The sequence below is a fragment of the Oncorhynchus mykiss genome, chromosome 24 (genome assembly GCF_013265735.2).
Source record: "Oncorhynchus mykiss isolate Arlee chromosome 24, USDA_OmykA_1.1, whole genome shotgun sequence".
Classification (NCBI taxonomy): Eukaryota; Metazoa; Chordata; class Actinopteri; order Salmoniformes; family Salmonidae; genus Oncorhynchus; species Oncorhynchus mykiss.
Genome location: NC_048588.1, coordinates 33048482 through 33063481, shown reverse-complemented (window position 1 = coordinate 33063481; position 15000 = coordinate 33048482). Strand labels below are relative to the sequence as shown.

At 46.5% G+C, this 15000-nt stretch overlaps 1 protein-coding gene across 4 annotated transcripts in view; it reads left to right on the top strand.

Moving 5' to 3' along the window:
• LOC110503411 (cytoplasmic dynein 2 heavy chain 1) overlaps nucleotides 1-15000 on the top strand; it is a 225706-nt gene that overhangs the window by 88802 nt on the left and 121904 nt on the right. For 3 of the 4 annotated variants that reach the window (XM_036961600.1, XM_036961598.1, XM_036961599.1), the window contains exons 63-68: nucleotides 255-381; nucleotides 1058-1199; nucleotides 1407-1516; nucleotides 4176-4196; nucleotides 13908-14006; nucleotides 14203-14326. In XM_036961600.1, the coding sequence (XP_036817495.1) occupies nucleotides 255-381; nucleotides 1058-1199; nucleotides 1407-1516; nucleotides 4176-4196; nucleotides 13908-14006; nucleotides 14203-14326 (623 nt within the window). The remainder of the gene's footprint in view (nucleotides 1-254; nucleotides 382-1057; nucleotides 1200-1406; nucleotides 1517-4175; nucleotides 4197-13907; nucleotides 14007-14202; nucleotides 14327-15000) is intronic. The other variant, XM_036961601.1, reaches the window with a different exon arrangement.

The following is a 15000-nucleotide window of genomic DNA, read 5'->3' as shown; positions in this document are numbered from 1 at the left end:
CTCTCTCTCTCTCTCTCTCTCTACCTCTCTCTCTCTCTCTCTCTCTCTACCTCTCTCTCGCTCTCTCTCTCTCTACCTCTCTCTCTCGCTCTACCTCTCTGTCTCTCTCTCTACCTCTCTGTCTCTCTCTCTCTCTACCCATCTCTCTCTCTACCCTCTCTCTCTCTACCCTCTCTTTACCCTCTCTCTACCCTCTCTCTCTCTACCCTCTCTATACCTCCCCTCTATCCCTCCATCAATCTCTCTCTCATTAGGTTCCAGTCTCGTACTACAGAGGCAGCTAAGCTGGAGGCTGAGGTCAGTAAGGCCCAGAAGACCATCCAGACAGCAGAGCAACTCATACACCAACTGGATGGAGAACACACACGCTGGAATGCCCAGGTGTTTGTGAAGAGCGGGGATGTATCCTGCTGTCTCGGTCCCTCCTGGCTGTTTTTACTCCTCTCTCTCCAGCATCTGTCCGCTCCTTAATTAAAGCACTCAATCTCCCACTGTCTCCGTCAGAGAGAGAGACACATATATACACACACACACACACTGTCCCGCTTGGAGCCCTCACCAGTGACTGCTTTACCTGCTACTCACGTACATGCACACACTCACCTCTCTACAGTCCCACAGTCGGTGTATGAACCCAGGTTGCAGCGCTCTGTCTGCCCACCGGATGTTCTGGGGCTCGTTTAGTCTCAACGCTGAACAGATGCTCTGGCACTGAGGTCTGGGCTGGGTCTGTTCTGGGCTGGGTCTGTTCTGGGCTGGGTCTGTTCTGGGCTGGGTCTGTTCTGGGCTGGGTCTGTTCTGGGCTGGGTCTGTTCTGGGCTGGGTCTGTTCTGGGCTGGGTCTGTTCTGGGCTGGGTCTGTTCTGGGCTGGGTCTGTTCTGGGCTGGGTCTGTTCTGGGCTGGGTCTGTTCTGGGCTGGGTCTGTTCCGGGCAGGGTCTGTTCTCACTCTGTTTCTATGACAGTTCTTTCTGAGCTGCTCTTTAGGTAAAACCAACTAAGTCAGCTCACCTTAAATGGCCTGCAGCTGAGTTTAGTGTGTGTGTCTGTGTGTGTCAGGTGGATGAGATCACTGAGGAGTTGGATACGTTGCCTAAGAGAGCGATGCTGGCAGCAGCCTTCATCACATACCTGTCTGCTGCTCCAGAGGACAGGAGACGAACCAGCCTGGAGACATGGAGGAAGGCTTCTGGACTACAGAGTAAGACAGTCACACACAGTCACACACACAGTCACACACACAGTCACACACACAGTCACACACACAGTCACACACACAGTCACACACACAGTCACACACACAGTCCCACACACAGTCCCACACACACACACACACACTCAACCTTTGTGTCTCTCCTCTCTCTCTCTCTCTCTAACTGTGTGTGCCTGTGTGTGTGACTGTGTTCAGAGTTTGACCTGCGGCATTTCCTGTGCTCTGAGAGTGAGCAGCTGATCTGGAAAAGTGAAGGCCTGCCCTCAGATGACCTGTCTATGGAGAACGCCCTGGTTATACTGCAGGTTACATACTCTCTCTCTCTCTATTCAAAGGGCTTTATTGGCATGGGAAACATATGTTTCATTGCAAAAGCAATGGAAATAGATCATAAACAAAAGTTAAATTAACAATAAAAAATGAACAGTAAACATTACACTCACAGAAGTTCCAAAAGTATAAAGACATTTCAAATGTCATATTATGTCTATATACAGTGTTGTAAAGATTTGCAAATAGTTAACGTACAAAAGGGAAAATAAATGTCAATCAATGTAATTTGTCTGAATAATTTACCATACAGTTGAAGTGGGAAGTTTACATACACTTAGGTTGGAGTCATTACAACTCGTTTTTCAACCACTCCACAAATTTCTTGTTAACAAACTATAGTTTTGGCAAGTCGTTTTGGACATCTACTGTGTGTATGACACAAGTCATTTTTCCAACAATTGTTTACAGACAGATTATTTAATTTATAATTCACTGTATCACAATTCCAGTGGGTCAGAAGTTTACATACACTAAGTTGACTGTGCCTTTAAACAGCTACGAAAATTCCAGAAAATGATGTCATGGCTTTAGAAGCTTCTGATAGGCTAATTGACATAATTTGAGTCGATTGGAGGTGTACCTGTGGATGTACTTCAAGGCCTACCTTCAAACTCAGTGCCTCTTTGCTTGACATCATGGGAAAATCAAAAGAAATCAGCCAAGAACTCAGAAAAACTTCCACAAGTCTGGTTCATCCTTGGGACCCATTTCCATGCCTGAAGGTACCACGTTCATCTGTACAAACAATAGTATGCAAGTTTAAACACCATGGGACCACGCAGCCGTCATACCGCTCAGGAAGGAGACGCGTTCTGTCTCCTAGAGATTAACGTATTTTGGTTGAAAAGTGCAAATCAATCCCAGAACAACAGCAAAGGACCTTGTGAAGATGCTGCAGGAAACGGGTACAAAAGTATCTATATCCACAGTAAAACGAGTCCTATATCGACATAACCTGAAAGGCCGCTCAGCAAGGAAGAAGCCACTGCTCCAAAACCGCCATAAAAAAGCCAGACTACGGTTTGCAACTGCACATGGGGACAAAGATCGTACTTTTTGGAGAAATGTCCTCTGGTCTGATGAAACAAAAATATAACTGTTTGGCCATAATGACCATTGTTATGTTTGCAGGAAAAAGGGGGAGGCTTGCAAGCCGAAGATCACCATCCCAACTGTGAAGCACGGGGGTGGCAGCATCATGTTGTGGAGGTGCTTTGCTGCAGGAGGGCCTGGTGAACTCCACAAAATAGATGGCATCATGAGAAAGGAAAATTACATGGATATATTGAATCAACATCTCAAGACATCAGTCAGGAAGTTATAGCTTGGTTGCAAATGGTTCTTCCAAATGGACGATGACCCCAAGCATACTTCCAAAGTTGTGGCAAAATGGCTTAAGGACAACAAAGTCAAGGTATTGGAGTGGCCATCACAAAGCCCTGACCTCAATTCTATAGAAAACTTGTGGGCAGAACTGAAAAAGTGTGTGCGAGCAAGGGGGCCTACAAACCTGACTCATTTACACCAGCTCTGTCAGGAGGAAATGTACCAAAATTTACCCAACTTATTGTGGGAAGCTTGTGGAAGGCTACCTGAAACGTTTGACACAAGTTAAACAATTTAAAGGCAATGCAACTAAATACTAATCAAATGTATGTAAACTTCTGACCCACAGGGAATGTGATGAAAGAAATTAAAGCTGAAATAAATAATTATCTCTACTATTATTCTGACATTTCACATTTTTTAAATAAAATGGTGATCCTAACTGACCTAAAACAGGGAATTATAACTAAGATTAAATGTCAGGAATTGTGAAAAACTGAGTTTTTAAATGTAGTTGGCTAAGGTGTATATAAACTTCTGACTTCAACTGTAAATATAGCTTGTATTTACAATGGTGTTTGTTCTTCACTGGTTGCCCTTTTCTTGTGGCAACAGGGCACACATCTTGTAGCTGTGATGGCACACTGTGGTATTTCACCCAGTAGATATGGGAGTTTATAAACATTTTTTTTGTTTTCGAATTCCTTGTGGGTCTGTGTAATCTGAGGGAAATGTGTATCTCTAATATGGTTAGGAAGTGGAGCTCAGTTTCCACCCCTCTCTCTCTCTCTCTCTCTCTCTCTCATTTGTTCTCTCTTTCTCTCACTCGCTTTCTCTCACACTCTTTCTCTCTTACTCTTTCTCTCTCTCTTTCTCACACTCTTTCTCTCTTACTCTTTTTTTCTCTCTCTCTCTCTCTCTCTCTCTCTCTCTCTCATTTGTTCTCTCTCTCTCTCTTTCTCTCTCACACTCTTTCTCTCACACTCTTTCTCTCGGTCTTTCTCTCTCGCTCTTCTTCGCTCACTCTCATTCACCATCTCTCTTCTCTGTTCCTGACACATTTGTGAGTCGGTTCAGATGAAAAATCCCCGGAAAGGTTTGTATTGGTGTGTGTTACGCTCTGTGTTCCTCAACTATGTTTCTATATTGTTGTGTTGTGTTTCCATGTTGAAGCTGAATTCCCTCCCTGACTGGGAGAGTCATGTGTTTTACATCCGGGTCACATCTGTTGTGTTCCTCTCTTTCATTTCATTGTCATTCATCCCTCTCTCCTGTTGGTCTTTCCTCTGGCATCGCTGCTTTAAGATCAGTGCGATCAAATCCCGGGTAAGAACTCAGCACTCCATCCATCAATATCTTCACCCTACTGCAGGCTGCTTGCAGAACACGCACACAGACATGCACCAGCACCCTCCCGCATAGCAACTACACAAACCCTGTACCTGCATTAGTCCTGTATTTTAAAACAAACTACTGCAAAGGGTGTGGCAACAGAAACGTTTACACTTTGTTTATAGGAGTTTGGGATGTTTGTCCATATTTTCCCGTTCCATTGAGTCGTCTTCAAATAATTGATTTGTCTTCCCAGACTTTATAATGATTCTCTCTCTAATCAACTTAACCCGTTTGTTTGCATGATGCCTTTTGAGGCACTAAATAGCTAAACAGAAATAAACGTTTCTGTGAAAAGTAGCTTTTCCTTTTGATTTGGATATTTTGTTGATAATCCTGTTTTTGTCTAATAGGGCTTTGGTTGCTGTGTGTGTGTGTGTCTGTGTGTTTGTGCCTGTGTGTGTCTGTGTGTGTCCGTGTGTTTCTGCCTGTGTGTGTACGGCTTCACCAGGCTTTGTCATTCTTCTGAATGAGTGGCCTTTGCTTTGTGGAGAGAATTACACTTTAAAAGAAAACTGTAATCAGGGCTCTTTCACAACACGGTCTCTGGAGCAGTCTGTGTCTGTGGTGTGTAAGAGCTCAGCCTCTTAATGTCTGTCTTTCCCTCCTGACGCAGGAAACCGTCCCATAACCAAGAACCACACAGCCTGTAGAACATCTGATAACTGTTTCTAAATGGGTCACTATTTCTACAGTTCCCCTACTGTCAGTCACTACATAGATCTTTCAGTAAGAGACCCACTCTGCCTCCTACACCCCCTCAACCCTCACTCTGCTTCCTACACCCCCTCAACCCTCACTCTGCTTCCTACACCCCCTCAACCCTCACTCTGCTTCCTACACCCCCTCAACCCTCACTCTGCTTCCTACACTCCCCCAACCCTCACTCTGCTTCCTACACCCCCTCAACCCTCACTCTGCTTCCTACACCCCCTCAACCCTCACTCTGCTTCCTACACCCCCTCAACCCTCACTCTGCTTCCTACACCCCCTCAACCCTCACTCTGCCTCCTACACCCCCTCAACCCTCACTCTGCTTCCTACACCCCCTCAACCCTCACTCTGCTTCCTACACCCCCTCAACCCTCACTCTGCCTCGTACACCCCCTCAACCCTCACTCTGCCTCCTACACCCCCTCAACCCTCACTCTGCCTCCTACACACCCCCAACCCTCACTCTGCCTCCTACACCCCCTCAAGCCTCACTCTGCCTCCTACACCCCCTCAACCCTCACTCTGCTTCCTACACCCCCTCAACCCTCACTCTGCTTTCTACACCCCCTCAACCCTCACTCTGCTTCCTACACCCCCTCAATCTGCCTCCTACACCCCCTCAACCCTCACTCTGCTTCCTACACCCCCTCAACCCTCACTCTGCTTCCTACACCCCCTCAATCCTCACTCTGCTTCCTACACCCCCTCAACCCTCACTCTGCTTCCTACACCCCCTCAACCCTCACTCTGCCTCCTACACCCCCTCAACCCTCACTCTGCCTCCTACACCCCCTCAACCCTCACTCTGCCTCCTACACACCCCCAACCCTCACTCTGCCTCCTACACCCCCTCAAGCCTCACTCTGCCTCCTACACCCCCTCAACCCTCACTCTGCTTCCTACACCCCCTCAACCCTCACTCTGCCTCCTACACCCCCCCAACCCTCACTCTGCTTCCTACACCCCCCCAACCCTCACTCTGCCTCTTACATCCCCTCAACCCTCACTCTGCCTCCTACACCCCCTCAACCCTCACTCTGCCTCCTACACCCCCTCAACCCTCACTCTGCTTCCTACACCCCCTCAACCCTCACTCTGCTTCCTACACCCCCTCAATCTGCCTCCTACACCCCCTCAACCCTCACTCTGCTTCCTACACCCCCTCAACCCTCACTCTGCTTCCTACACCCCCTCAACCCTCACTCTGCCTCCTACGTCCCCTCAACCCTCACTCTGCCTCCTACACACCCCCAACCCTCACTCTGCCTCCTACACCCCCTCAAGCCTCACTCTGCCTCCTACGCCCCCTCAACCCTCACTCTGCTTCCTACACCCCCTCAACCCTCACTCTGCCTCTTACATCCCCTCAACCCTCACTCTGCCTCTTACATCCCCTCAACCCTCACTCTGCCTCTTACATCCCCTCAACCCTCACTCTGCCTCCTACCTCCCCTCAACCCTCACTCTGCCTCCTACACCCCCTCAAACCTCACTCTGCCTCCTACACCCCCGCAACCGTCACTCTCACTCTCTTCCTCCCCTCCCTCCCCTTTCTCCCATGTCCCCCACTCCCCCCTCCCTCCCCTTTCTCCCATGTCCCCCACTCCCCCCCTCCCTCCCCTTTCTCCCATGTCCCCCACTCTCCCCCTGCCTCCCTCCCCTTTCTCCCATGTCCCCCACTCCCCCCCTCCCTCCCCTTTCTCACATGTCCCCCACTCCCCCCCTCCCTCCCCTTTCTCCCATGTCCCCCACTCCCCCCCTCCCTCCAGCCCTCCGTAGTCAAGAGGGCCTGTCTCTCAGTCCAGTAGATGGAGGAGGTGTTGATGAGAGCTCATGATTTTACAGCAGCTTATTTTAGCCTCTTTACAAAAATACCAATTTTTGGTAATTAACAGAAAATCTATGACATTCTATCGTAACTTTGGTAATTTGTACTTGAAGAACAAACTAAATGTTTTATTCATACATAGCATTCATTTATCTGAGTCCATATTGTCCATGAGTTTCTAGTAGATAGACCATATGGTTCAAGAGAAAATAGCCTAATTAAGGAAAAAAGCATGTAATCAACAATGCTATTGTTTTCAATTAACTCTGTAACTCTTGACTTTCAGAACTGACACCAGTTTCACATCAAAACATTGACAACAAATACAGTTGAAGTCGGAAGTTTACATACACCTTAGCCAAATACATTTAAACTCAGTTTTTCACAATTCCTGACATTTAATCGTAGTAAAAATTCTACAAAATGACATACAAATGTCCTCACTAATTAGTCTGTTTTACTTAAATTTACTAGAAAATCAGAGACAAAGTTGTAATATTGCTCTCCATCAATGACTCCCAACCAAATTTACTGAGTTTAAGCATTTTGGTAAAGTTGGTAGAATCTTATTCCAAATGATTCCCAGCTGTAATGGCTGCCGAAGGTGTTTCCACCTCAAATCCAATTTTATTTGTCACATACACATGGTTAGTAGATGTTAATGCGAGTGTAGCGAAATACTTGTGCTTCTAGTTCCGACAATGCAGTAATAACCAATGAGTAATCTAACGTAACAATTTCACAACAACTACCTTATACACACAAGTGTAAAGGGATAAAGAATATGTACATAAAGATATATGAATGAGTGATGGTACAGAACGGCATAGGCAAGATACAGTAGATGGTATCAAGTACAGTATATACATAAGAGATGAGTAATGTAGGGTATGTAAACATAAAAGTGGCATAGTTTAAAGTGGCTAGTGATACATGTATTACATAAAGATGGCAAGATGTAATCAAGTCTCCATATAAATGCACCTGCACTGTGATAGTCTCAGAGGTCCGTTAAAAGCGCAGAGAGCATCATGAAGAACAAGGAACACGCCAGACAGGTCCGAGATACTGTTGTGAAGAAGTTTAAAGCCGGATTTGGATACAAAAAGATTTCCCAAGCTTTAAACATCCCAAGGAGCACTGTGCAAGCGATAATATTGAAATGGAAGGAGTATCAGACCACTGCAAATCTACCAAGACCTGGCCGTCCCTCTAAACTTTCAGCTCATACAAGGAGAAGACTGATCAGAGATGCAGCCAAGAGGCCCATGATCACTCTGGATGAACTGCAGAGATCTACAGCTGAGGTGGGAGACTCTGTCCATAGGACAACAATCAGTCGTATATTGCACAAATCTGGCCTTTATGGAAGAGTGGCAAGAAGAAAGCCATTTCTTAAAGATATCCATAAAAAGTGTCGTTTAAAGTTTGCCACAAGCCACCTGGGAGACACACCAAACATGTGGAAGAAGGTGCTCTGGTCAGATGAAACCAAAATTGAACTTTTTGGCAACAGTGCAAAACGTTATGTTTGGCGTAAAAGCAACACAGCTCATCACCCTGAACACACCATCCCCACTGTCAAACGTGGTGGCAGCATCATGGTTTGGGCCTGCTTTTCTTCAGCAGGGACAGGGAAGATGGTTAAAATTTATGGGAAGATGGATGGAGCCAAATACAGGACCTTTTTGGAAGAAAACCTGATGGAGTCTGCAAAAGACCTGAGACTGGGACGGAGATGTGTTTTCCAACAAGACAATGATCCAAAACATAAAGCAAAATCTACAATGGAATGGTTCAAAAATAAACATATCCAGGTGTTAGAATGGCCAAGTCAAAGTCCAGACCTGAATCCAATCGAGAATCTGTGGAAAGAACTGAAAACTGCTGTTCACAAATGCTCTCCATCCAACCTCACTGAGCTCGAGCTGTTTTGCAAGGAGGAATGGGAAAAAATTTCAGTCACTCGATGTGCAAAACTGATAGAGACATACCCCAAGCGACTTACAGCTGTAATCGCAGCAAAAGGTGGCGCTACAAAGTATTAACTTAAGGGGGCTGAATAATTTTGCACGCCCAATTTTTCAGTTTTTGATTTGTTAAAAAAGTTTGAAATATCCAATAAATGTCGTTCCACTTCATGATTGTGTCCCACTTGTTGTTGATTCTTCACAAAAAAATAGTTTTATATCTTTATGTTTGAAGCCTGAAATGTGGCAAAAGGTCGCAAAGTTCAAGGGGGCCGAATACTTTCACAAGGCACTGTACATATGAGATGAGTAATGTAGGGCATGTAAACATTATATTAAGTGGCATTGTTTAAAGTGGCTAGTGATACAATTTTTACATCAATTTTTCCGTTATTAAAGTGGCTGGAGTTTAGTCAGTATGTTGGCAGCAGCCACTCAATGTTAGTGATGACTGTTTAACATTCTGATGGCCTTGAGATAGAAGCTGTTTTTCAGTCTCTCTGTCCCTGCTTTGATGCATCTGTACTGACCTCTCCTTCTGGATGATAGCAGGGTGAACAGGTAGTGGCTCGGGTGGTTGTTGTCCTTGATGATCTTTATGGCCTTCCTGTGACATCGGGTGGTGTAGGTGTCCTGGAGGGCAGATAGTTTGCCCCCTGTGATGCGTTGTGCAGACCTCACTACCCTCGGGTGAGCCTTACGGTTGTGGGCGGAGCAGCTCCCGTACCAGGCGGTGATACAGCCTGACAGGATGCTCTCGATTGTGCATCTGTAAAGGTTTGTGAGTGCATTTGGTGACAAGCCGAATTTCTTCAGCCTCCTTCTTCACCACGCTATCTGTGTGGGTGGACCAATTCAGTTTGTCCGTGATGTGTACGCCGAGGAACTTAAAACTTACTGTCCCGTCGATGTGGATAGGGGGGTGCTCCCTCTGCTGTTTCCTGAAGTCCACGATCATCTCCTTTGTTTTGTTGACGTTGAGTGTAAGGTTATTTTCCTGACACCACACTCCAAGGGCCCTCACCTCCTCCCTGTAGGAAGTCTCGTCTTTGTTGATAATCAGACCTACCACTGTAGTGTCGTCTGCAAACATGATGATTGAGTTGGAGGAGTGCATGGCCCGCAGTCGTGAGTGAACAGGGAGTACAGGAGAGGGGCCCCCGTGTTGAGGATCAGTGGGATGGAGATGTTGATACCTACCCTCACCAACTGGGGGGCGGTCCGTCAGGAAGTCCAGTACCCAGTTGCAAAGGGCGGGGTCGAGACCCAGGGTCTCGAGCTTGATGACGAGTTTGGAGGGTACTATGGTGTTAAATGCTGAGCTGTAGTCGATGAACAGTATTCTCACATAGGTATTCCTCTTGTCCAGGTGGGTTAGGGCAGTGTGCAGTGTGGCTGCGATTGCGTCGTCTGTGGACCTATTGGGGTGGTAAGCAAATTGGAGTGGGTCTAGGATGTCAGGTAGGGTGGAGGTGATATGGTCCTTGACTAGTCTCTTCAAAGCACTTCCTTGATGATGGAAGTGAGTGCTACGGGGCGATAGTCGTTTAGCTCAGTTACCTTAGCTTTCTTGGGAACAGGAACAATGGTAGTCCTCTTGAAGCATGTGAGAACAGCAGACTGGGATAAGGATTGATTGAATATGTCAGTAAACACACCAGCCAGCTGGTCTGCGCATGCTCTGATGACGCTGCTGTGGATGCCGTCTGGGCCGGCAGCCTGCGAGGGTTAACACGTTTAAAAGTTTTACTCACGTCGGCTGCAGTGAAGGAGAGTCCGCAGGTTTTGGTAGCGGGCCGTGTCAGTGGCACTGTATTGTCCTCAAAGCGAGCAAAGAAGTTATTTAGTCTGTCTGGGAGCAAGACATCCTGGTCCGTGACAGGGCTGATTTTATTTTTGTAATCCGTGATTGACTGTAGACCCTGCCACATACAGTGGGGTAAAAAGGTATTTAGTCAGCTACCAATTGTGCAAGTTCTCCCGTAAGTGTACCTATGATGAAAATTACAGGCCTCTCTCATCTTTTTAAGTGGGAGAACTTGCACAATTGGTGGCTGACTAAATACTTTTTTGCCCCACTGTACCTCTTGTGTCTGATCCGTTGAATTGCAACCATGCTTTTTATCTATACTGAAGCTTAACTTGTTTGATTGCCTTGCGGAGGGAATAGCTACACTGTTTGTATTCGGTCATGTGTCCGGTCCCCTTGCCCTGATTTAAAAGCAGTGGTTTGTGCTTTCAGTTTCGCGCGAATGCTGCCATCAATCCACGGTTTCTGGTTTGGGAATGTTTTAATTGTTCCTGTGGGTACGACATCACCGATGCACTTGCTAATAAACTCGCTCACTGAATCAGTTTATTTGTCAATGTTGTTGTTTGACGCAATGTAGAACATATCCTTGTCCACGTGATCGAAGCAATCTTGAAGCGTGGAATCAGATTGGTCGGACCAGCGTTGAACAGACCTGAGCGCGGGAGCTTCCTGTTTTAGTCTCTGTCTATAGGCTGGGAGCAACAAAATGGAGTCGTGGTCAGCTTTTCCGAAAGGAGGGTGGAGGAGGGCCTTATATGCTTCACAGAGGTTAGAATAACAATGATCCAGGGTTTTGCCAGCCCTTGTAGCGCAATCGATATGCTGATAGAATTTAGGGAGTCATGTTTTCAGATTAGCCTTGTTAAAATCCCCAGCTACAATGAATGCAGCCTCAGGATATGTGGTTTCCAGTTTACATAGTAAAATGAATTTCGTTCAGGGTCATCGATGTCTTCTTGGGGGAGAATATATGCGGCTGTGATTATAATCCAAGAGAATTCTCTTGGTAGATAATGCGGTCGACATTTGATTGTGAGGAATTCAGGTGAACAGAAGGACTTGAGTTCCTGTATGTTGTTATGATCACACCACGTCTCGTTAATCATAAGGCATACCCCCCCGCCCCTCTTCTTACCAGAAAGATGCTTGTTTCTGTCGGCGCGATGCGTGAAGAAACCAGCTGGTTGTACCGACTCCGATACCGTGTCTCGAGTGAGCCATGTTTCAGTGAAGCAAAGAACGTTACAGTCTCTGATGTCCCTCTGGAATGCTACCCTTGCTCGGATTTCATCTACCTTGTTGTCAAGAGACTGGACATTGCGCACCGCTCCCCAGCACACTACTCGCCAATGTGCCCGTCTCCGGAGCCTGACCAGAAGACCGCTTCGTCTGCCCTTTTTACGGCATCGTTGTTTTGGTTCGCCGGCTGGGATCCGATCCATTGTCCTGGGTGGTGGGCAAAACAGAGGATCCGCTTCGTGAAAGTCGTATTCCTGGTCGTAATGATGGTGAGTTGACGTTGCTCTTATATTCAGTAGTTCCTCCCGACTGTATGTAATGAAATCCTAAGATTACCTGGGGTACCAATGTAAGAAATAAAACGTAAAAAAACAAAAAACTGCATAGTTTCCTAGGAACGCGAAGTGAGGCGGCCATCTCTGTCGGTGCCAGAAGTACACTAGTTTTAACTCTGGGCTGTGAAAATGTAAATAAGACATCTTTGTTTATTTTTCTTTCACTTTGAAAATGTGGAGTAGGTTATGTGGATAAGTAAGGCAAAAAAACACATTTATTCCCTTTTGAGATGACATTTTAAGGCAACAAAATGTGAATACTGTGGAAGTGGTGTGTTAACTCACGGGCTACTATTGAACTAGTAAACCATGCTGAAACGCTCATATTAAACACCAGTAGTATTCACTAAGTTGATGGTTTATATTTAATAGAATGTTGTTTTTTTGTGTGTCATTTTTACCCCCATTTTCTCCCCAATTTCGTGATTAAAATCATGTCTCATCGCTGCAACTGCCCAATGGGCGTGAGAGAGGTGAAGGTCGAGTCATGCGTCCTCTGAAACATGACCTGCCAATCCGCGCCTTTTAACACTGAAGCTGCACCGATGTGTCAGAGGAAACACTAGTCAACTGATGACCGACGTCAGCCTGCAGGCAGCCGGCCCGCCACAAGGAGTCGCTAGAGCGCGATGAGCCACGTAAAGCCCCCTGGCCAAACCCTCCCCTAACCCAGACGACGCTGGCCCAATTGTGCTCCTCCCAATGGGACTCCCAGTAACGGCCCGTTAATGACACATGGTGGGATTGGACCCCAGGCTGTAGTGAAGCCGCAGCACTGCCTTAGACCGCTGTGCCACTCAGAAGTTTAGTATAATGTTTACAGCTCTGTCATTCTATTTATTTAAAAATCATCTTATTTCATAGAGACTATTAGACACCTGTGATAATCTGAAGTATCCAAAAAGGCCAAATATGTCTTTTGATGGATTACATAAAATATTTTAATGATACCAACATTCTGGTAGTTTACTGGTACGTTGTGAAAGTTTCCAGTAATATATCCTACCTTTGCAATCCCTAGTCCACTTTGATTCTTAGACCCTTTATAAAGCATGTCTGGTGTGATCCCACAGCAATTTACTGCAAACACGCTGGTACCTGGTACTGTGTGACATGTCTGCTCAGTGTGTCTCATAAATTGCTCTCCAAACTGTGGTTCTCTATGCTAGGTCTTGTGGAGAGTGTGTAGGTTGGACCACTACAGCAGACAGTGTGTCAGATGTTTGATGGTTTGTCAGCCCTGGGAGACTGTGAATAAAGGCATTGCAGTTTACACACACAGGGCCATAACCATCAACCACGCCACATCTAAAGCATATATGACTCTACAGAGGGAAAGAGGGAGAGAAAGGATGAATAAACAAATATAAAGAAGGAGGGATGGGGAAAGATAAACAGAAAGGACATGGTTTAGAGAGATGGAAGGAGAGAAAAGGCCAGAGCAAGACAGCAATAAATAGAGGGAGCCATAGCATAAAGAGAGATTTCATCCCTTTGTCTGGTGTGTACTGCTCAATGTCTGGCAGCTCTGAATCCAGACAGCCAATGTCTCACTGGCCAATCACTGTGACAGCTGTGAGAGAGAACTGGACTGGGCCTCAAAGATTCTCCCCAGAGAGAAAAACTATTTAAGCATCTATCTTAATATATAGATAGGAAAATAAATGGAAAAAGGACTCTTTAGTTCCTCAATGACTTTCACTATCTCATCCATCACTTACGTCTCTCTCTCTCTCTCTCTCTCAGAGTGTTGCTTGTCCTTTCCTCATCGACCCCTCCTCTCGGGCTACAGAGTGGCTCCGTACTCACCTGAAGCAGCATCGCCTCGAGGCCATCAACCAGCAGGTACACCTGTCACATCTGTCAATCATTCACACATCACACCTGTCACTTATACAGAAACACATTTAACACGTATTTCAGTCAACCAACAGGTACTGTGAACTCATATCACACAGAGACATGTTAGTCGTAATGTAACCAGTTAGATACCAGTTGTGACACCAGGCATTAGTGCTGTTATCAGAATGTTTTCCTCCAGGACCCTAACTTCATCACATCTCTGGAGCTGGCTGTGCGTTTTGGGAAAACGCTGATCATCCAGGAGATGGATGGAGTGGAGCCGGTTCTCTACCCACTACTGAGGAGAGACCTGATAACACAGGGTGAGTCTACCCACTACTGAGGAGAGACCTGATAACACAGGGTGAGTCTACCCACTACTGAGGAGAGACCTGATAACACAGGGTGAGTCTACCCACTACTGAGGAGAGACCTGATAACACAGGGTGAGTCTACCCACTACTGAGGGTGGGGAGAGAGGTAGTGAGTGAGGGAGAGGTGGGGAGGGGAATGGAAGAATGTTAGAGAGAGGTGGGGAGGTGGAGAAAGATATGTAATGTGGAAGCTAGTGTGAGAGAGATATGTAGGGAGGAGGTTAGACAGAGGGAGGAGAGATAGCGAGAGGGGAGGAGGAGAGAGAGGGGTGTTGGTTAAAGGGCAGTGAATCCACTGAAAAGAAATGAGGGGGATTGGCCATCCACTGGAGGATGGAGAAAAGAAACAGGAGGGGAGAGAGGGAGGGAGCAGAGTGTGCTGCAATGCAGAGAAGAGGCTGAGTTTATATCCATGAAATGTCCTGAATTAACCATTCTCTCCCTCCATCTCTCCCTCCCTCCATCTCTCCCTCCATCTATCCTCTCTCCCTCCCTCTCTCCATCTCTCCCTCCCTCTCTCCATCTCTCTCTCCCTCTCACTCACTTTCCCTCACTCCCTCTCTCCCTCCATCTCTCCATCTTTCCCTCCAATCTTTCCCTCCATCTTTCCCTCCATCTCTCCC